General features: G+C 40.3%; 1 protein-coding gene across 2 annotated transcripts in view; it reads left to right on the top strand.

Moving 5' to 3' along the window:
* Window positions 1-21,364, top strand: part of usp45 (ubiquitin specific peptidase 45) — a 37,494-nt gene extending 16,130 nt beyond the window's left edge. Inside the window, exons 8-18 of one of the 2 annotated variants that reach the window (XM_005924286.2) lie at window positions 10-140; window positions 8,154-8,241; window positions 11,361-11,442; window positions 11,901-11,992; window positions 12,694-12,750; window positions 13,005-13,136; window positions 14,312-14,978; window positions 15,515-15,612; window positions 15,727-15,813; window positions 15,986-16,130; window positions 17,258-21,364. In XM_005924286.2, coding sequence (XP_005924348.1) covers window positions 10-140; window positions 8,154-8,241; window positions 11,361-11,442; window positions 11,901-11,992; window positions 12,694-12,750; window positions 13,005-13,136; window positions 14,312-14,978; window positions 15,515-15,612; window positions 15,727-15,813; window positions 15,986-16,130; window positions 17,258-17,388 — 1,710 coding nt within the window. In that variant the 3' untranslated portion in view covers window positions 17,389-21,364. The remainder of the gene's footprint in view (window positions 1-9; window positions 141-8,153; window positions 8,242-11,360; window positions 11,443-11,900; window positions 11,993-12,693; window positions 12,751-13,004; window positions 13,137-14,311; window positions 14,979-15,514; window positions 15,613-15,726; window positions 15,814-15,985; window positions 16,131-17,257) is intronic. The other variant, XM_005924284.2, reaches the window with a different exon arrangement.
* Window positions 21,365-21,601: the final 237 nt, after the last annotated feature.

Raw genomic sequence — 21,601 nt, forward strand, 5'->3', positions numbered from 1 at the left:
CTATTCCAGAGTGCACTAACAGTAGTGCTGCCCAGTCCAGAACCCTTGACTGCCGCCATGTTTGCCTTCCTCCACAACATGAAGGATCCAGGGAAAGGCTGTGTCAATCCCAAAATCCTCTTCAACCAACTCTGCCAAAAGTAAGGCACAACCTTTCATATCACCTGCTACTTCCTGTGAACCCAGAGCCTCTGCTTTATGTGTCCCCTTATCTGTGGGGAACATGAGAAGTAATGTAAGCTAGTGAAGCTGGAGCAGAGGCTATGTTGATTTGAATATTTTCATTCTGAAGCAAGCAGAGTTGGCAAAAGCAAAGGCATTCTGTACTTAAGTAGAAGTACAAATACTACTGGTAACAAATACTCCAGTAAAAGTTGAAGTACTGATACAACTTCTATACTCAAGTAAAAAAGCACAGGCTCAGAAATGCACTTAAAGTAAGAAACTTCTGTGGAGGATGCTTCTATTTTTATGCAAGGCTAACTGAACCTTGTGCTATATTAACGTAATGATAACATAATCTCAGTAGATTGAAATCACTTTCACTTTCGTCTAAAGTGATTTTTAAAAATGTGTATCTATTTTCTGTTGCCTACACTGTAGAGGGTCCTGCAGAGTATGTGGCAGTCTGAAGTCTAATCACTACCATCTATTCTGGTCCTGCCCAAAAATTAGGGTTAGGCAAGATATCCACAAATGTTTGAAAAAGATTTTCTGCACACAAATCCCCTTTGATTTCTTATATATGTACTTAGGCCTCCCAAATATAACTAATCCAGCAGATAAATATCTACTGAGAATTATGTTAATGTCAACTAAGAAAACCCTGACAAGAAAATTGCTCCAAGCATTGGAAGGAATACAAGAACTGCACCATACTGTCTACCAAATATTTATAATGGTGAGGCTCACTATGTCTTTGCAGCTTTAAAGAGAGAAATTCAACAAACCCTGGTTTAAGTGGACCCAGTATATTAAAGAGATAAGAAGTAATTTTGTCTAAATAGCTTACCTTACCTAGTAAAACAACTATGAGGTGGAAAATGCCATCAAGACTGGGCCAGCTGTTTCCACCGGTCCTACTGTTCGGTTTGTTGGTTTCTTTCTTGTTTTTTGTGTGTGTGTGTGTTTTGTTTTGGTTTGTTTGGGGGTTTTTTTGGTTTTCTTTTCTTTTTTTGCCTACATTTAAAATCACAACCAGATATTTATTTTAAAAAAAAAACATTTTACATAAAAAAAAACATCTGGGAAATTCAATCAGGACATACCACTTCCATCTTGCTACAACTTTGAGGAGTTGAAATTGTTTGTCATATGTTTGTCTCCGATGTTTAGCAAAATTGCGTATGGACAAATACTATACATATAAATGCCAGGTTTCTTATTTTCAGGAATGTTATAACGCTCCTAATGTAAATACTTTGTGTAAGATAATCAATAAAAACTTACAAATATTTAAAAAATGTAGGGAGTAAAAGCAAAAAGTAGTCAGAAAAAAAACAACTTGCATATATCTGAAAATAGTACGTAAGCACAGTAAAAAAGTATCTGTACTTTGAGTACACAGATTTTATTGACAAACCTTTCAGACATTTTGAACTCTGGTTGTGTAATTGCGGACCTAAAATCACCAATCATCATACACCAGCTTCAGACTCCTGCCAATGTTTGGTTTCAGGGTCAGTGAAGCCATCAGAATTCACCATAATTATTGTTCTCCATCACCACTGCAGGAGCCACAGCTTCCACCTGCTTTCATCCCTTTACTGCAGCAGTGCACACTTTTAACCAGCCTGACCCCAGTAGCACATGGTCTCTGCTGAATGCCTTTCACACACACTAACCTTGACGTACACGGAACATGCACTCAAATCACTGTACCGCTGTAGCTAGCCATTTGTAGTTCTCCTGCTTCTCTCCACATGGCTGTGCCACCTGTGTCGCATTTGATCCAAGGTCTGACAGACTGTGTGACAGGCAGACCTTGCTCTTACATGAAAAGTGTGGGTGTCTGGTTGGCTAACTTATTGGTTGAGCTTGGTACCCTGCTGGTTGGGTCCACCGTGTTTGTGTGTATGGAGGGGGGCTGGGGCCTCACACTGTTTAGTAGTGCAGGTGGATGACCAGAGCATTTGACGTTGGATGACTGGATCGTTCTCTGGTGCGGCTTTTACAGTTATTCTGGTACCTAGCTTTTATCAGACAGACCTCTGTGTGTGTTTGTGTAGTGTGTGTTTGTGGGATGCCACCTCACCTGGCACCACCTCGCCCTGCAACGCATGCAGGCAATTGTGCATTCAGACAGCAAGCACTGCACACTCTTATGCACTCATACATGTCTAATTTCAAGTAGAACTAATCTATTCCACTAAAATACATTTGAATAGACAGATTTGACTTTAAGCTTCACCACACTTTATGCTACTCTTTGTTTAAACTGTATCAAATGATTAATCTATTCTTTTTTCCATACAGCTTTATTGTAGTACAGTAAAATGACAGATTTAATACATTGTTTTTATGATTCAAATGGCAAAGAGGCGGGAAACAGGGGATATGTTATTTTATTTTATTTTATTGCTCAATTACAGCGTTCATGTTTATTCCCAATGACAATAATATTTGATGCACTTTATTATCAATGTTTTGTTTTTATAACTTTTTTTTTTTATTTTTAGGTAAATTCAACTCACATAATTTAATACAGCGGTCTCCAACCTTTTTTGCGCCACGGACCGGTTTATGCCCGACAATATTTTCACGGACCGGCCTTTAAGGTGTCACGGATAAATACAACAAAATAAAACTAGTACCGGTACCGTTTTTTCGGTAGAAGATTTATTCATAACACACATGAAAAGACCCAGGAAAACCGAGTTTACGATCAAAACGATAACAAAATAACGCTGAAAACCGATAAAAACCCTGAAAACCATACATTTCACACCTGAGCCTCAACTCTCGCAGCCCGGTACCAAACGACTCACGGACCGGTACCAGTCCGAGGCCCGGGGGTCGGGGACCGCTGATCTAATGGATAGAGATATAAGCATTCAAGTTATTGTATGTTGTAGCCTTTTACAGGTATGAAGTTTATGTAGACTTTTTGCATCCCATGGTGTAGTGGTTAACACATTCACTTGGCAGGTGAAAAGTTGCTGGTTTGCTCCAGCCAGAGACATAAATCCCCTTCATGGTTGCGTCAAACCAAACGTGCAGAGCTATTCGTTTTGGTGAACCCCCTTGTTTATGGCAAGGAAGCAGGGCTGACCGTTTTTGGTATCGCCATCTTGATGTCTTGAAGCCAAATTATCCAATTCAAAAAGTGAGGAACACTGAAGTAACGCATTCGTCACACATCGCTTTGAAGCTGACGGACGGTTGTTTGTGGATAGCCAGGTTCCAGTGGTCTGGGCGAGCCTCTAATGTATGTACTATCACCTGGAATTGAGAGAAATTTTTCTTGGGTGTCGCCCACTTCCCATCGCCAGCAGTTATTTTGCTTGTAGTCACTTGTCTCTGGTCACAATTGCTGCAGATTCCTTTCAGGCTGTATGTAGTGTTCAATATATATTTATTTTTAATGAGGGGTTTTGTTTTGTCTGGGGTTTTTTTTTTTTTTTTTTTGGGGGGTTGTTTTGGGTTTTGTTTTTGTTTTTTGTTTGTTGTTTTTTTGTTAGTGTTGTGATTGGCAACTTAACTTTTTTTAAATTTACTTATACGCCACAGAACATACATGATTCTGAGCCTGATGATAGCCTGCGCTATCACCTGTTTTTAGACGACTCCTCACAGCAGCCTATCTACATTTACTGAGGCCTAAAGCCTTTGATCTGAAAGGCCAAGGCCAAGAACTGCTCTGGTTTACTGGGACATTTTTCTTTCTGTTGCAGCGACCTTTACAGTACCTGTACTCTGAAAATGTCCTGCCATCCTCTGCAAGTTCTTCTCACTCAAAGAGGATTGGGTTTGCCCTTGGCCTGTGAGGGCTAACAGCGCTTTTATCATTTCTTTATCAGTCTTTCCCTGTATGTTTGTGTTAGCACACTGCATAATGGGGCCTTCAGTCTGTGATCAGCACAGTTTAAATGGTTTTTTTCTACTTAGCAGGGGTTAATGATTATAGCCATGGCTGATCCAGTGTTTTACAGTATTCCCACGCAGAGCAGACTCTGATTTAGGCTTACAGCTTACTCTCGGTAAAGGGAAGTAAATCTGCAGGCTGGAGCTGTTGTGCTTTGAAAATAAGGTAGAAGTTGGAATAAACAGCACTAATCTTCTGAATTATAATGACAAACACAGTCTGTTTCCGACACCTTGAAACAGCCATATGAGTCAACCTACTCTACTCAGCTCATCCTGAAGTCGAGCCCATTTTTGTGTTAAATGTGCGTGTGTTCACATGGATTTGACCTTAACCAGCTGAGTACCCCACAGCTTGCTTCCTCATCCTCCTGCCAACAGCACGGGGTCTGGTCTGTGCTCAGACCAGTGCCAAGCAGTGTGTGTCGGACGGCCAGCACCACACTCTGTATCTGGTGCCAGTGAGGGTCCCAGCTTGTACCCAGTGTACTACAAAGCCAGTCAGTGGCACAACCGGGGAAAAAAAAATTACAGACACAACTGTTTGTCTGTTTTTCTTTTTGGACCTGGACTTGAAATGTCTTAAGTATTAAAAATGACAATTTTTTGAGAATTTTCATCATTAATGTCCATCACTTTATCTGGATGCATTCTCTACACATGTGTAATGCACAATCTGGAGGAAAAAAGGCCACACAGAGGGCATTCATCAACACCTGCTTCTTTCAAGGACTGATTCCATTTTCAGGACAGCCACTGGACACTCTTGTGGTGCAAAAAAATGAAAAGTATGCTGGCTCTCTTCTCTGTCCGTGTACTGTGTCCACATACTCACATCTTTCAAAAATTGTTCATAAATAAGCCTTGTGAGAAGCCTTTCATCCCTGATAGAAATAGCACATGACAACAATGGATCCCATCTAGTGCTGGCATCCAGGTCACTTGCACATACAGCACACACCACATTAAAAGAAGAGAGACAGATTCAGAGTTGGTATAAAAATAAGAATAATAATTTTGACATGTGCACATATTCAAAGCTGGCATTGAAACTTTACATCCTTTCCCTCAGCTCTGCTGCTCTCTATCTGGTTTGTGAACACAGGACACCTTCGAATAATGATGTTGAGAGCTTCATGATCAAAACCAGAAAAATATGAATTAAAAGTACAAAGCCAATCTTTGATGGCGGTTCAGTGATTTTTTTTTTTCTTTGTATTTTTTCCCTGTTGCACTAGAATTTTTGTGCGTTTTTATGGAATATTTCAATAGGCATAAAATCTTTTTATATTACAGTTTCAAACATTGTGCCATTTCTCATTGACGAATCAACCTTTAAATACGTTACTGTGTCATGATATATGAGTTTTCTTTCTCTTATACAGCACTAGTATGTCAGCATCAGTGAGGGTGCAGACCAATCCATGTAGTCAGAATGAATGTTTTTGGGGGGGGGGTTGTCTCTCAATTCCCCATTAGTGAAGTCAGTAGTTAAACTAACAATGTTCTCAGAGTGACAACAAATGTTTATTATTTTTACTTTGAAATTATTCATAGTGTTTAAATGCTGCAGTGAATGCAAACATTGAACTGCAATGTTTTAAAGCCGTCTTAAGGGCTCGACCTTTCGGATAGCAGCTCTGTGTGTGTGTGTGTGTGTGTGTGTGTGTGTGTGTGTGTGTGTGTGTGTGTTCGACTTGGGGGGAGCTTGTGTGGCCTTGTGTCTGGTACTAACTCATCCGGCTATTAATTGTGTTAGCACCGCAGCTGTTTGTATTGGCCAGATTGAGAGCAGGGCTACAGGGCCCTTCTGCTTTGTCTCCACTGGGATGAACTTCCAGACCTCCTCATTCCCACTGATACCAACCATGTGCATTCATTTTTTTTTCTTTTTCACTGCCTCTCTCTTTCCCCCCCTTTTTTTTTCTGTCTCACGCATTCTCCTCTCTGTTTTGTCTTCATATTTCTCTCTTTTAGTTGATCAACAAATTCAGTTGGCAAAGCTAGATGGAGGCATTCCTTTACTTGCTGCTCTTCCTGGAGGCTCGCCAGTAAATAACATATGTTCTCTGTACCATCTTCACCCCTGCATGTTGCCTTCTGTTTGCACAAAAAGAGGCATGAAAGACAGAGATTAGGATAAGATGCGAGTATGTGGGGCAACTTTGATCTCCTCCAGATTTACAGGTTCTGACCTGTGTTGAAGAGAGGTGCTTGGCCATTTCTCTCCTGGACATCCATTTGTTCATGGCAATGTGTCAAGGGTGTAAAAAGCTGTTTTGGTCTGAGTGATCTTCCCACATAAGTAGGATTAGGAATGTCATTAGGAGAATGTTTTGGTCAGAATTTATATTTGACACACTGCATTCCTTTTTAATAATTATAATAGGATTAACTGCTTTCATCAGACAGGAACAGGTGTGCAGCATTCCTATTCAGAACATTTTGGCAAACAAAGAAACTTAACATACAAAGATCATAGCATAGCAAAAGATCCACAATGGCTTGAAAGGAGTTAACCCACTACTACGCAATGCCCACCTCTGACCACCCTCAATGTTGTCTAATCAGGAATGTGGCCTCTCAGTATGTGTTATCCCTGTTGAACCAACCTGTCCTTTGGTTATGTGGTTGCCTCGGCCCAACAGGTTGCAGTAGCTCCAACCTTGGCTACCCATCTGCCCCTGGCATCTGTCCTCACATCTGCTTCACCGTGGACAGCCAGGGGTCGGAGCCAAGGAGAGCCTCCCCTCTAACCACTCTAATGGTGTCCATTCGCTTTACCAAGAAGATTTGTGCACAGCAGAAAGTCTGTTTTGTGGAAGTATCCAACATAGAGGAGTGGTGACTTGCCTATGAACCTCTTCTTATATGGCTTAGAGAGCTTCATTGTATTTATTTTTTACTTTTTTATGGATGGAAGAATGGTATTTAATAAGACTTATTTAAATCTTTTTTTTTTTCTTCCGTTTTATTTTTTTTTTATAATAAAGTATAATGTATTGTAGTTCAGTGTAATAAGCAACTGCTTTCACAAAAAGAAGATGTTTAATTTTATCTGAGGGGGACCTGCTTTCACACAGTTCATTTGCTAGTAGCAAATAGGTGTTCATCCTGGTAATGGGGTTACTCAGATGGAGCTAGAGCTCATCTGGTGGTCTGTTCACATTCACTAAAATTGCTCCTCCTCCTACAGTTTTGGTCAGAATATAATCAAACATGTGATCACTGTGTGTGAGTTCACCCAACCTGTGCTCAAGCTCAAGGTTGTTTTTGTGGTTTTATGAGCACCCAATTATGATGTACTGAACAATATTCTATTCAGGCCATTTAGTGAAGTTGTTAACCTAAGATCCTGGATATGACTGTTTGCAAGCGTCCTCGACTTCTCGGTGGATTTTAATTCTCATTATATTGCGCATTGGAGCCAACCAACGACAAGTGGACTTGCAGCTTTCTTTCTGCCCTGCACAAACATTTAAAATCTGTGATTTGTCTTGGGTCATGAGCCTAATGAGCTACTCTGTCATTGATGTTCTGGTTTTAAATCATATCTAGGGACAATTCAAAATGTCTTGTTTGGGTTTCTGCTAACATGACTGTATGAAGAAAATATTCTGTCCACCAAAATAACTTTAACAAATTGTTTGTTGGTCCTTTAAGTGTATAAGTTTTATACTGTGTCCACCTGGATTGTGAAAGGAGGAGTTATAGTGGCAGATAGGATTTCACAGATCCAGCAGTGAAAACTCTTGAGAGACCTTGACGCACGGTTTCTTCTTTTTGCGTGTTTTGCCATGGATTCTAATTGCTTTGTGTTCAGTGGTTTTCTTCTAGACTCGATAACGTGTTCAGTTTTTGTGCACAAACAACAGACTCTTTTGAGTCAGATTCACTCCCACGTTTGATGTTGTCACTGTTTTCACAAACATCCATCCTTCAGTTAGTCTTAACTTTGTTTTCTGGGTGGTTTTTTTTTTTGTTTTGTTGTTGTTTGTTTATTTTGTTTTTGGGTTTTTTGTTGTGGTTTTTTTTTTTCTAAAAAAATATATGTTTCTGTTTTTCTCCAGAGCTCCATGCTTCAAGGGCTACCAACAACAAGACAGCCAGGAGCTTCTGCACTACTTACTGGACTCCATACGAGTAGAAGAAACTAAAGTACGCCTTCATACATAATAGGCTTTCATGTATTTCAATAACCCATATGATTTTTCTAAGCCCAGAATAAGAATTGGGCGATGTTTTGTTAGATTATGTTGTTCAATCAAGCACAAAGTGTTTGTGGTTTATTTTTGTCGTCTTCATTCAGGTGCATTTAGAACATTTTGTATGAGATAAATTTGCAGAAAATATGAACAACATGAATACATATTAAGGTTATAGCAAACATTAAGGCAATAGATTTATGTGTTTTAGTTTCAATGTGTTTAGGTATAGTTTTCTGCTGACTAGGAAATATGTGATAGAAAAACAAGATTTAATTTCCGTCTAGATTCCTTCAGCCTCCTCTGTTTCGAGATTATCTGCTGTTTTTAGCTCACTTTGTGGAAGTCCCTTTCTGTCCTCTTACATTTATGCTTTGTAATGGGTGTTGAATCACCTGCAGTATGTCCAAAAATTGACCTTTTAACCTAAATTTAAATTCTGGGGAAGTGAGAATTTTGTTCTTTTTGCCACACAAAACTTGTGTGTGCTGGATCAAAGTTGCTGGCACTGCAGTTCAAGTTTTCACCAAACTCTTGTCTTAAAAACATCAAAGTCTTACAAAGGGAGCTCTGTCTTGACAGTCTGAGTCTGCTGGATGAATTTATGGTACACCCTTTTAATGTCAGGAAAAAAGCAAACATAAGCTTGCTTCTGGTCATGGTGCTGCTGCCTTCAGTCTTGGATGCTGCAGACTCTTTCAGTGAAGAGTGCTGTTTGGTCTCTGGGTCATGGCCACAGACTCAGCTCTTATTGCCAGTGAGAAAAAATATCAGGTCAGTTAGACACAGAAGTTGATATTTACTTGTGGAAATTATCAGAATAGGACTTCCATGACTGAAAACGAACTGCACAGCTAAAGGTGGTGATCAGGGAGTCGACCTTGAAGGGAAAGTAGACAAATTTAATGGATTTTATCTATTGACTTATTTTTTGTATGAGCAGAGTGACAAACATGATCACACCTCATGTCAACATATAAATATCCAAACCTAAATTGGATGGATAACACAAAGTACAACCTCACAGAGGTGCTTGATTTTTAAAGTTTGCTCAAACACTCAGCTCAATTGCTTTAAAAAAAATGCACATTAGTAACTTGGTGATGATAGTTCAATCTCACATGCTAATAATTAAGTTAAAAAATGCATCGGAATAATTCAGATGGTTGATTTTTAGCTCCAGCGGTATTACAACTGTGTTTATTTCAAAAGCCATGAGGAGCTAATCATTGTCTTACTTGTTGTTAGTTCTATCAACTGCTCCACATATGCATTGTGCTGTAATTCAGTAAAGATCTTAAAACTTATCCTAGATGGCTATCACCATAAGACATTCATCTGCGTTTTTGTGGGTGGCTTTGTTCGCTCACATAAACCCATGTCATCTTTAGCCAGCAGTTGTGGTCAAACCTTATGGTGCCATGTTTTTGGCAAGTACAGAGAACCCCTGCCCCCACAACCCTTCATGGGGCAATTAGGAGACCCCACAACAGCCCATTGGAGGGCTTAGCTGGCCCCTGTGATCCCACCAGTGGCTGTGTGAAACCAAGGAGGAGAAGTTAGCGGGTGTGTTTAGTGGTCAGCCCCGGGCCCAGGAAAGGGCCACGGGCTCGGCTCCCCTGTTCCCATTCAAACTTGTGAACAGTAACAGTTGTGCCACTTAGGGGACTTGCAAGTGGCATAACCGGCATCATTGTGTGATCTTGGGAAACCCACAGCTGCTGAATGAGCTCCAGGGCCGTCCCATTGTGCTTGAGGGTCGCCCACAGCCTCCTCCCAAACACACATGCACACACACTCATCAGCCCGTCTCCCAATCCAATCAAGGAGGTAAAGAGGGAGGGGGGGGTATGGCCTCCGCTATTCATTGACTCAGAAACTCATTTATGCAGCACATTCAGAGATTCAGTGGCATTTTAATCCTACATTAGCGAATGCCTTTTTTAAAACTCATAAGTCATACCAGTTACTAATGTTTCTTGTAAAAATCAAAGCATTATTATTATCCCGTGTTCTCAAACAGAAAAACAGGATGCACACATCAATTCATGAAACGTTGATTCATTCATAACTGGAATAAACCCATTTGCTTCTTATTTGTATGAACACACAAATTTAATATTAGTGATAGTACATCCACATCATTGTGTGTGTGTGTGTGTGTGTGTGTGTGTATAAGAGAGCGGGAGAGCCACGATATTGTGTTCACTGTGTGTAGCCAACCTTTTAGAGGCCCTAAGTGTTTGTGTTTAATGGCCATTAGTATCAGAGATCTGAATATGCTAATTTAGACCCAGTCAATTATCACCAATTAGCTGAGATGGGAGGTATTACCCTCCCAGGGCATGGACTGTCCTTCTTTGCCCTGTCTTCATTTTAGTTTCCACCCCTGCACACTTGTACCAACTCTCTTCACGCCCCCCGACCAGATTCCCCTCCCTTTGGCCCATCCTGTGTGAGACGGTGCATGCTGTTACTTTTGGGGGAGAGAGATAGAGAGCATGGGGGTTACTGGTAATTAATTAGTAGGAGAGCCACATCCTGGTTTGACCACGCTCTCTGAATGAGGTGCAGACTGGCCGGGCTGGGATTAACAGGGTTTTTTGACCTAAATAGCCAGTGCAGTGTGTGGGTCCCGGGACAATGGGGGCCGACTGGTCTCGACTCAGACATGGACCATGGCCAATTATCTATTGATTGGTGCTTTACTGTGGCTGTGCCTCTTCACAGCTCTCTCACAACACACTCACTGACCATGTCACCTCCAATAAGACAACGACACACACACACACACACACACACAAACATGCACATTTAATTAAGTGATTTACATGATAACATTTTTGGACAAGCACAATAATTATTTTACACTAATGATGCTTATAATGGGTATACCTGTCAGGCTCAGCTGCAGGCGAGATTGTGATATGTCACTAATGGATGTAATAAAGAGAATTCAAGAAATATCCCCCCAAAAATGCATTTTATTTGCATCATTTATATAATTAATTTGATTTATGAATATTACCTCAAATGTGACTTCTAGTATTTTTCTGGTTTTGTTATATGCAGAGGGTGAAAGCGGGCATTTTAAAGGCGTTCAACAATCCTACAGAGAAGACAGCAGACGAGGAGACCAAACGCCAAGTCAAAGGTTCGTATGGAGGCGGCACACGGCAGAGATCAATAGTTCCATCTTGTGGCATTTGGAGGAAATGCAGTTAATTTACTCCTGAAGCAGAGGACAGTTTCATGAAGAGAAGAATAAACATGCTCATGTTTTAGCGCACCCTTCCAGTTGTGTATCCAAAATTGATTGTGTATAATCAGTTATTTATACAGCAGCTAATAAATTTAAATAGTTAATTATGATCTGTGTCACGTGTTTTTTATTGACCCATGTTCTTCCTTTGTCTCAGCAGTGAAAGTAGTCCTTTATTTGCACTTTTTGATCTCATTAATTCTCAATAGTGATTGTAAATTGTGATGCTTAATAGTGTTTAAAATGGAAATTATAGTGTTGAAAATTTTGAAGGTAATCTTGTAACAGCAATAATCACAATTTTCATGCATAAATAATAAAAGAAAACCTTTTGTCTTTTTCTCCATCAGCATACGGGAAAGAAGGTGTGAAGATGAACTTTGTCGACCGCATCTTTGTCGGCGAGCTCACAAACACAATCATGTGTGAAGAGTGCGAGCACGTAAGCGAGTGAAATAAAGCAAAGGACCTGAATAGTCGGGAAGAACCAATCAGGCACTGCTCTGTAGGGTTTTTTCCCCTCTGTAGAATTAGAACGTATGAAGCACATGAGGGTTGACAAGCTGGCATTTCTTAAACCAACCAGCTCCGACACGAGTCGCTTTTTAATAGCCGTGTAACCTAGTTAGGACTCATTGTGAGACATTTCATGCCTTAATTATTTGATTTTTTTTGCTTTGAATGATTGTCACAGGAGCAGCACTGGTATTTTTCAGTTAGTCAGAAATTGACAGACATTTATCTCTAACCAGAAATGAAAAGACAACAAAACTAAGCAACAAGATTTCTTTACCAGCTGTGACGTCCAGGAAACATTCCAGAATTAATCAGAGGTAACAAATGGAAGTCAGTGGAAAAACAAACATAAATCATTTCAAGGACCAGCTCGAATACCAACTGTTTACAGCAGGCATTTACAGTAAATTGTGGAAGCTTAGAGTGGTTAACAAAGCACATGCCTCTATGCAAACTAAAGAGTATCATTGAAGATGGAGAGCAGCAGGTGTGGAGCTAAGAAAGAGGAGAGGAAATGAAAGCATTTTCAGTCATCTTCTCTTAGACTGCAGCAGAACTTTGATTTTAACTGTTGAAGAGATTAAAAGTTTATATCATGACACTGACTTGCAGTTATTTCTCTTTCAGATATCCACAGTAAAGGAAGCCTTCATTGACATCTCTTTGCCCATTATAGAGGAGAGGGTGAGCTGCTGTAAATTACATTCATTGTGGATCATTTAAAGGATACAAATTAACTCTCTGAGACAGTTTGAGCTGGTAGTTATCTCACAGATTGCTGGGTTAGTGGTGCATTTCTCTGTTTTATGTTTTTTTTTTGTTTTTGTTTTTGTTTTTTGTTTTTGTTTTTTTTTACTGGCCAACCCCATCTGCTGAAATCAGTTCAAAGTCCTTGTTGAAACTTTTTCTTTGCACCTTCATGTTTTTGTTGTGCTCAGATATCAAAACCTTCCAACCCTGGTAGGCTGGGGAAGGGCACCCGGGAGCAAGAGAGCCACACAGCTCACAGTGAGCAGGTTCCTTCTGCAACACACTCTGTCAACAGAAATACCAGGAAGCTGAGTGGACAGGTGAGACTGTTGTACAGGTCTATTCTGCTCCTTTTCTTGAGCATCATTATTATTATTATTATTATTATTATTATTATTATTATTATTATTATTATTATTACCGCTGCCAAGAAGGTTATGTTTTTGGTAGTGTTTGTGTGCATGTTGTTCTGTCTAGAAATGCAATCGTATGGACAGTTTTGAATGAATTCTCCTAAAACTTTTTCTGGGTGTAGATACGTGTTAGCAATCCATTGAAATTTGACCATGAATGGCAACCACCAAGATCTGCAAGACCAACTTATTATCTGCAAATTGACAAAAAGCCTTAGAACTTAGGAACTATGATTCTTACAAGTATGGTGTGTATTGTCAACATATAGAAAGTACTATAAAAATATTACAATTTATTGACCTCAGGGTCAAAGTGATTAATAATGCTATTTAAAGAGCTAGAGCTATTTAATACATTTTGAGTATAGTTGATTTTCTTCTGACTTTATATGCATTACAGTAACTGTTATAACAATTCAAATACACAGCATTTAATTGTTTTGGGGTTTTTGTTTGTTTGTTTTTTTAGGAAAAGAAAATAATAACGTTTTTTTTTTCTAACTAAAGATTGAAACAATGTCCACATAAATAAAGAAAACTAAAGAATAATTGTACTCATCATCGAGTACATTAAAATGGGGTTCACCAGGATAAATAACAAAACCAAACTACAAACTTCTCAAAGTACCTTTAAAAAGAACAAAGGAAACAAACTGAATATATAGAAAATGCAATGCTGTTCTCTGAAAAGTAAATACTGCCCAGAGAGTGAGCTGCCTTGGCAGAGGTTTTCTCTCTCAGAGTGCTTCTGGTTGTCCTTGTTATGATCTTGGTCTTTTCTCTTTCCTTTATATGAAAACTGCTGTAGGTATTTGGTTTCTCTGACATTGGTTTCTGTTTTTCTAACGCATGATTATGCATTAGATGGACTTGCCTTCAGTATTCATGGGAAGGTGTTGTGGTTTTTGGCTTTGGTGAGAGTTCCTTTAGAAAGACTCTTAGAATGCTTGTGTACAGATATGAGAATTGTATTTTATTTTTTTTTAATGAATGAGAATTTAAAATAAAAATGCAGTATCCTGTGTGCATCCAGTCTTCAGTGTGCATGATAATGATAATGTACTTGTTCTCCCTTTCCACAGAAGCAACAGAGCAGGAGGTCTTCCAGCTCTGTGGAGGAGAAAGGAGCAGGCTTTAGTGGGGACCGACCAGAGGATGAAGGTGTTGCAGGTGGATCAAGCCACTGCGTCTCAGTTTGTAAGATGGCGGCTGCCGGCAGCCTGTCGGACGGCAGCGAGAGAGACTCGGGCGCTCAAGACAGCAGCAATGACGCCGACAGCGAGGCCTCTGAGAGCGAGTGGACGCCACGTTCCTCCAACCAGAGCCACAGCCACAGGCACATGTCTACCCCATCATCCACCTCCACCCTCACTCCGTCCCCTACGCCTGTCTCCGCCTCATCTCCTTCTTCATCGTCTTCCACAAGGCAAGGCGGCGCTGTGGAACAGCTAGTTAGCGCCGTCTCTAAAGTCAACCTGAGCTTCAGCTCTGGGGACTGCTCTCCATCTGCACACTGTTCTCCAGAGGAGCACGGAGAAACACAGAGCCGAGACAATCTCCACCATCAGCACCACCAGGGGGCCTTCCAGGCTCTGTCCCACAGTTACACACCCAGTTCCAAGGAGTGCTCCATCCAGTCCTGCCTCCACCAGTTCACCTCTGTGGAGCTGTTGATGGGCAACAACAGGCTGCTCTGTGAGAGCTGCACTGAACGTAGGATGAAGCAGCTGCGCAAGAGCAGCTCAGCAGGTAAAAGAAAACAAGCATCTGGAAGCAGAGTACAATGCTTTGAGGATGAGGAACCAGCATTTTCTTTACAAGCATATCTTAAATTATTTCCAGATTATTGTACATTTGAATCCCAGACCACAGGTTGTCTGTACGCTACACGCAAAACCTTCCATCGGAGTATTCTTCACATTCTTTACAGTTGGTTGTGTGGAGTTGGTATTTTTGTCGTTGTGGGTGGGAAAGAATAAAAACATACACAGAAAATTGTCTGTCCAATCCTGTAGCGGTCCACTTCTTTGTAGTGTGAGTCATAACATACACAGAGCTGAAATCTCAGGCCTTGGATCTGGGGACTCACTCTCATGAGCTGCTGCATGTCTTCACATATCAGGCTGCTGCTCTAAAACGACCGCTCAAGTTTGAACAGACGTCCAGGAATCCATACTGCCCATACTGAGTGGCTGATATTATTTTGGCTTGCTTCTGTGTTTGTCTAAATTACTCAAGTAGTTAATAGTTGTAGCTGACATTACTGTGTTTTTGTGTTTGCATAGATAAGAAAGTGGAGAAGGTTTACACCAGCGCTAGGAAGCAGATGCTCATATCCTCACTGCCTCCTGTCATCACATTGCACCTGAAACGCTTCCACCAGGTAGGCAGCCATAACTCTGTTTTCTTCAGCAAAATCATCAGTAAGTTTGAGAGCCTAATTGTTGATTGGTGTGTGTACGTGTGTGATTTTGTTGGTTTTTTTCTCTCCTTTAAGGCAGGGATGAACCTCCGTAAGGTGAACCGCCATGTTGACTTTCCTCTGATCCTGGATCTGGCTCCTTTCTGCTCTGCGTCCTGCAAGGTTTACAGTTTAAATTTTCTGAAAACTTTCCTGCACCTTCAGATTTTTTCCGTGACTACATCACTTTATTGGTTCAGCTTGTAATGAAAGTCCTTGGTTGGTGGTAGTTTTTTTTTTTTTTAAAGTTTAGTTTTACTTTTTGCTAATCTTTCTTTCTTTTTTTTCCCACTAGAACCTGGCAGCCGGTGAGCGTGTCCTCTACAGCCTGTACGGGATTGTCGAACACAGTGGCTCAATGCGTGGAGGCCACTACACTGCATATGTAAAAGTGCGCGCTCCACAGAGGAAAACAGAACAACAGCACAAGAACCTGTCAGGTCAGGGGCCAGCTCTCCTGAGCTCTTTCAAGACCTTCTATCTGTTATTTTCTTTCTGTGTTTTTGTAAGCTTAGTCAGTGTTTTGGCAATAAAACCCTGACTCCCCTGTAACCTCAAAGATGTCCTCCACAAAGAGCAGGTTGAATGGAAGTTTTTTGTGTTTTTTGGAGCCATGTTTTTCTCTTTCCCTCTTTCATTTTCTTTTTATATCGTGTCCAGGTTTGCAGAAAAGCTGAAAAATAGCTGAAAACCTCAAGGAAGAAGTTTTCCTTGCTGCTTCCAAAATAATGTTAAGAAATGATGTCTTACAATAGGAGCTTTTAGTTGGCGATGACACACAGGTCTCACATCTCTACAATGAATGCTGACAGACTGGTGAATCGAGCAATTTCTTATCTTAAGGCCTTGTGACATCTCTATTAAATGAAAGTTTGTCTTCCTCAACATTTCTTCTTCCTGATATAGCTGCTCAATGTAAAAGTATTAAAGTAACTTACTACAATAATTTCATTTTAACTCAGCTAAGCTTGAAAGTATTATTTTGTATATATAATCATGCTTTGCTTTTTTTCATGTGAGAGTAGTTGGTAAAAAAATGTATCTTATTGCCAACATGTCTGCAGGTCCTTTTTAAAAATGTGTTTTAATTAAAGACTTTAAAAAGTATTCAGGTTTTTTTAATTTATGCAGTCTTGCTGCTATAACACGCAGATAATAGCAGTGAGTTAGCCTGTTGTAATCTGTGACCTTGTTATTTGAGGCTTTCTGTCTGTTTACTTGATGGCCCTGGTCTTACCACTTAGTTACCATAAATCGAGTGTTGTCAGCTCTCAGAGCAGAGTTTAAAATGCCCCTTGTGACATTTTGAGGGTTATATAAAGTTTCATCCATTGTAACATATAGAAAATAAGAAGAGCACAATGAGTCCACTTTGAGCTAGTTTCAGCACTCCTTACTGGCTAGCATTATTTTAGCTTTGTTGCTATGGAAGCATGAAGTGACAGCTTGTCCCAATATTTACTCCCAGTAACCCAGTATCTCTTTGTATTTCCACCCCCCGACTCCAGGAGGAGCCTTTATGCCTCACGATGTTGACACTGTGGGTTTTGTTTTTGTTTTTTCCCAGGTGCCAGGGACACCTGCAGCAGCTCCCAGGGCCAGTGGGTGTATGTCAGCGATACCACAGTTCAGATGGTACCAGAGTCAAGGGTACTCAACTCTCAGGCATATCTGCTCTTCTATGAGGAAATCCTCTAACATGACAGAAGAAAGTATTTATCTCTAGAAAACCTCCTTTTGCTTTGTGTTGTTTTTGCAGAAGCCTGTAAACTCCTCTTACTGTATCTTTGGGTGTTTTGGAGGCAAGAAAAGGGAAGGATTTCACTGTATACACCTTTGTATTACTTAAATTGGCACCTTTAAATATTGTAGATGTATAAAGGATAAAAGGATTTTATTTTGTGGCTTAGAGATTTTCATTCATGTTCTGTTTTTTATTATTATTAATATCATCATTATTATGAAAAGCCTGCTCTTTAAAAAGAGGCTAGGTGAAAACCAGAGTGTTATTGAACCTGAGCTGTAACACAAATGTTACGGTCTGTCTCAGCCACAGTCACGTGCCTGAGATGTAAAATGCATGATAGTTTACAACTATAACTAACTGGAAGTGGCAGAATTTTACTGCATGCTAACCTGTACCCGGCGCCTATGAGTTGGTGTCGGTTGCGTGTATTTGTGTGGGTGAGTGAGCGAGAGACCAGTGAATGAAGTTTGAAGGTGCTGTGTACCATTTTCACATCAGTAAATGATCGCCAGCTTAAATCAGACTTGGCAGTCTGGTTGTGTTATGAATGTAAATGCTCCGCACAAAATATTTGAATTGTGAGGCAATGGCTTCAGTGAGAGCGTGATCATTAGTGACAGTAAAGACGAATATAGACGAGGAGGAGCCGAGAAGCAGCATTCTGTGGAGTTCACTGGAATCTGTGTTTGTACATTTGAGACACCCAGTCTGAAAAATCAGCCTTGGCTCTGTTGACGCAGGATACACACTGGCTTAACATACTGACTGAAGTTGCCACACAGCACCTTTAAAGAAGTAGCACAACATTATTCTACTTCGGCCTTTTTCAAAAGGATTGTTTTCTTAAAATCAGAATGTATAAATGTCTGACTATCAGTGAATTGAATTTGCCAAAGACAAGTTTGTTTGGTTTTTTATTTCTGCGGCAAGTTTGAGCCGAGTTTCTTTAACATACTCTCCCTCAAGGTCATCGGTGTAGTTCTCCCCCCCGCAGGCAGGCGCACTTGATGTTTATCGCATCAACAAAGCACTTCTTCTGCCTTCATTGTATTTCAGCTCCACCCGAACACACGAAAGTGTCAGACAAACAGTCAGCACCACAACAGACTTGCTCTTCATTCTCTAATGCCATGAATAAGCTTGAGCATAAACGAAGAAAAAAAATGAGAGAAACATGTTAGAAAACAGTTTAAAGGCTTAAAAAAAAGGCTAATAAGAAAAACCTCTTTCTGTATTGTGCATGGGTTGATGTTCTAATGAATGTATTGCCTATTCTTCAAATGTCCATGACAAATGACCTGTTTTTTGTTTTTCTATGAAAATATTTTAGATTCAACTACTTTTATTTCTCCTGCTTTGCCAAACGATTAGACAGAAAAGAGTTCAAGTTATGTTCACCTGCGACAGAAAAAATACAAAATCTGTGCCTCTCTTCACGGTTAAGAAACCCGTGCATGGTGAGAAGACAACTTGCAATCATATAAAGAGGGATATGCGTGGGTTATTTATGTACAGTATTGCTTACTGTAAGCAAAAACAGTACTGAGTGTATGTAATTGTACATATAGGACAATACAAACTCATGGTGCTCCAGGCGTGCAGGGTTTCCTTCCTCAAGACAAGTTCTTGCTCCCAGAAAAATATTTAAATTTGCTTATGGAATGAACATAAAACATAATGTATAAAAATAAACCTAATTTATGAACAGTATATTCAACGATATTCTTTTTTTTTCTTTAAGCTTCTCTTGTGCAACAGCTCTAGTAGTAGAAAAGAAATCACAATAGATTTAATGTTTTCTGCTGCTAAATTGGTGTCATGCTGGGTTTTGTTTTTTGGGTTGTTTTTTTTTTTTTTTTTACTGCAAGCAAGATGTCGTCGACAGTCTCCCTCTTCCTATCTCGGCTGTCACTGCGGATCCCGCGGTGCCACATTCAGCCAGTCTTCGCCCGTTATCGGCCGTGACGGGTGCAAAGCAGCACTGCTTCAGAACATGTCGGGAGCTGGTGAAAAGGAGGTGGGTGTGGAATCAGGAAAAAGGGCAACGTCCAAAGACATTCGCCCCGCGCGTTCTCTCACTCCCACACGCTGTGACATCCCGGCCGTGCGACTGGAACATAGAACATGTTGTCAAACCGCCACCAAACAAGACGAGTAAATCTTTTCTGAAGTGCGTTTGTCTATTTTTAAAGGGGGGCTTTTGGCTGGAGGACATGCTGCTGAGGCATTTGATGTGATTTAATCTTGTGTAATGAAAAGCGCCCTCCCTCTGCATGAGACAGTTTTAAGAAACTAATAAGGTGCTGCTGTGGAGCTCGTCTACCAGCAGTGAAGGTTAAATTTTTACTGCTCTCACTGTCAGCCTGGCCCAGCTGCACACCACGCTGCACATGCACTCGCTAATGTATAACACGCTCAACACGTTTTCACATGGAAGCATTCACACACTTGGACTGCACACGCCTCAGGCTTTGTTCTTCACAGGGAAAATGCACCAACACTATACCAACAGAGTACACGATGGTATTAAATCACACCTGCACACGACCTCTTCAAACACACGACATGTTCTCATAAAGTGCTTCAGTTCTGTTTTAGGAAAAATAGTGGGCTCCATCCAGTCTGTTTAATGCTGGAATCCTGCTGATTATGGCTTAATTTATACATGCCAATAAATAAGTCTTAAATTATGCAGTTTGAACCTCCAGAATGACACTAGCACCTGTTTATGCTCAGCAAATGGCTGGATTCCCAAATGGACACAGCAGGTGAAATAAGTATTGAAAGCGTCACAGATTTTAGGTAAAAGGAAAAAACATTTCTAAAGGTGCTATTGACATGAAAGTCTTACCAGATGTTGGTAACAATTCACACAGGGAAAAAGTTTTGAATGCAAAGAAAGGTACAGAAAAACCAGAATCAGCAAGTGTTTCAAAGGGGGGGGGGTTTAGTAAGGTGATGATCCCAAACACCATCAGGGAAACGCAAATGGTTTCAGAGAAAGAAAATAGTGCTGCTAAAATGACGCAGCCAATCACCTGACCTGAATCCAACTGAAAGAACGAAACCTCTTGTGTGTGCTCCAATTGTGGGAATTTTGGAAAAACTGTGGTGCATTTGATGGCACCATAACATCACATCAACAAGGTCATGGGTTTGAATCTCCTGTGTGGAGTCTGCATGCTCTCCATTTAATGCCTGGGTTCTTGCCAGGTGCTCCAACTTCCTCCCACAGTCCAAAGACATGATTGGGGTTAACTGGTGATTCTAACTTGGCTGTAGGTGTGAGCTTGAATGGCTGTCTGTGCAGCTGGGATAGGTTCCAGCCCAACTGTGACCTTGAAATGGTTAAGCAGGTGAAAATGAATGGAAGAATTTTCAGAATATAAATATGTCTGAGTTATTTATTTTTAATGTGAACACCAACATTGCTTCATTCTTCTGTTACTCAATATCATAAACCTTAAACTGGTGCTGTTTGCTATTAAACCTATGATATTCCCCATGATACTGATGCTAACAGTTGGTTATTAAAAAAGCTTTGTGAAACAAAAGCTCTGCCACTTGGTTTGGGTGTAAGATTGATTTGCTTGCCATTTGTAACAGCGTTTTACAGCTGTGCGAATTTCATGTGGGTATCTCCTGTACTTAAGAAGTAATGAAGGTGAAAAATACTCAAAAAGAGAACACAAATTAGGAAGAACCAAATTTCGACCCAGCATCTTGAACAATAATAAAATATTAAAATGTGACATGCACAATCTGTGGCTGCATACAAATCAAGTGTTTGACAATGAAGTGTTTCATTTTAAATGTGTTATTGGAAGAAAAAAAATTCAAGCTAAGAAGCCTTTGATGTTAAATGGCTGTGGCTACTTTTTGTGCAAAATATTCATTCATTACAAATGAATTATTTTCTGCAGTTTTTTTTTAACTAGTTAAAATGATAATAATAACTGATGATCTATACTTTGGAAACTATTTAAATAAAAATGTGCAAGAAACATCTTCAGTTCTAGTCTTTGTCGGATTACCTCTAAGCCTCATGAGCTGCTACACAGACATAGCCTCCACAGGAATGAAGCATACGGGACTGATATTAGGCTAACCTGCTTACAGCCTTATACTGTTTTCCAGCCGTTTTGGTGCTGAGGCACGTGATCC

The sequence above is a fragment of the Haplochromis burtoni genome, unplaced genomic scaffold, assembly GCF_018398535.1.
Source record: "Haplochromis burtoni strain Fernald_Lab_line unplaced genomic scaffold, NCSU_Asbu1 Contig_76, whole genome shotgun sequence".
Lineage (NCBI taxonomy): Eukaryota > Metazoa > Chordata > Actinopteri > Cichliformes > Cichlidae > Haplochromis > Haplochromis burtoni.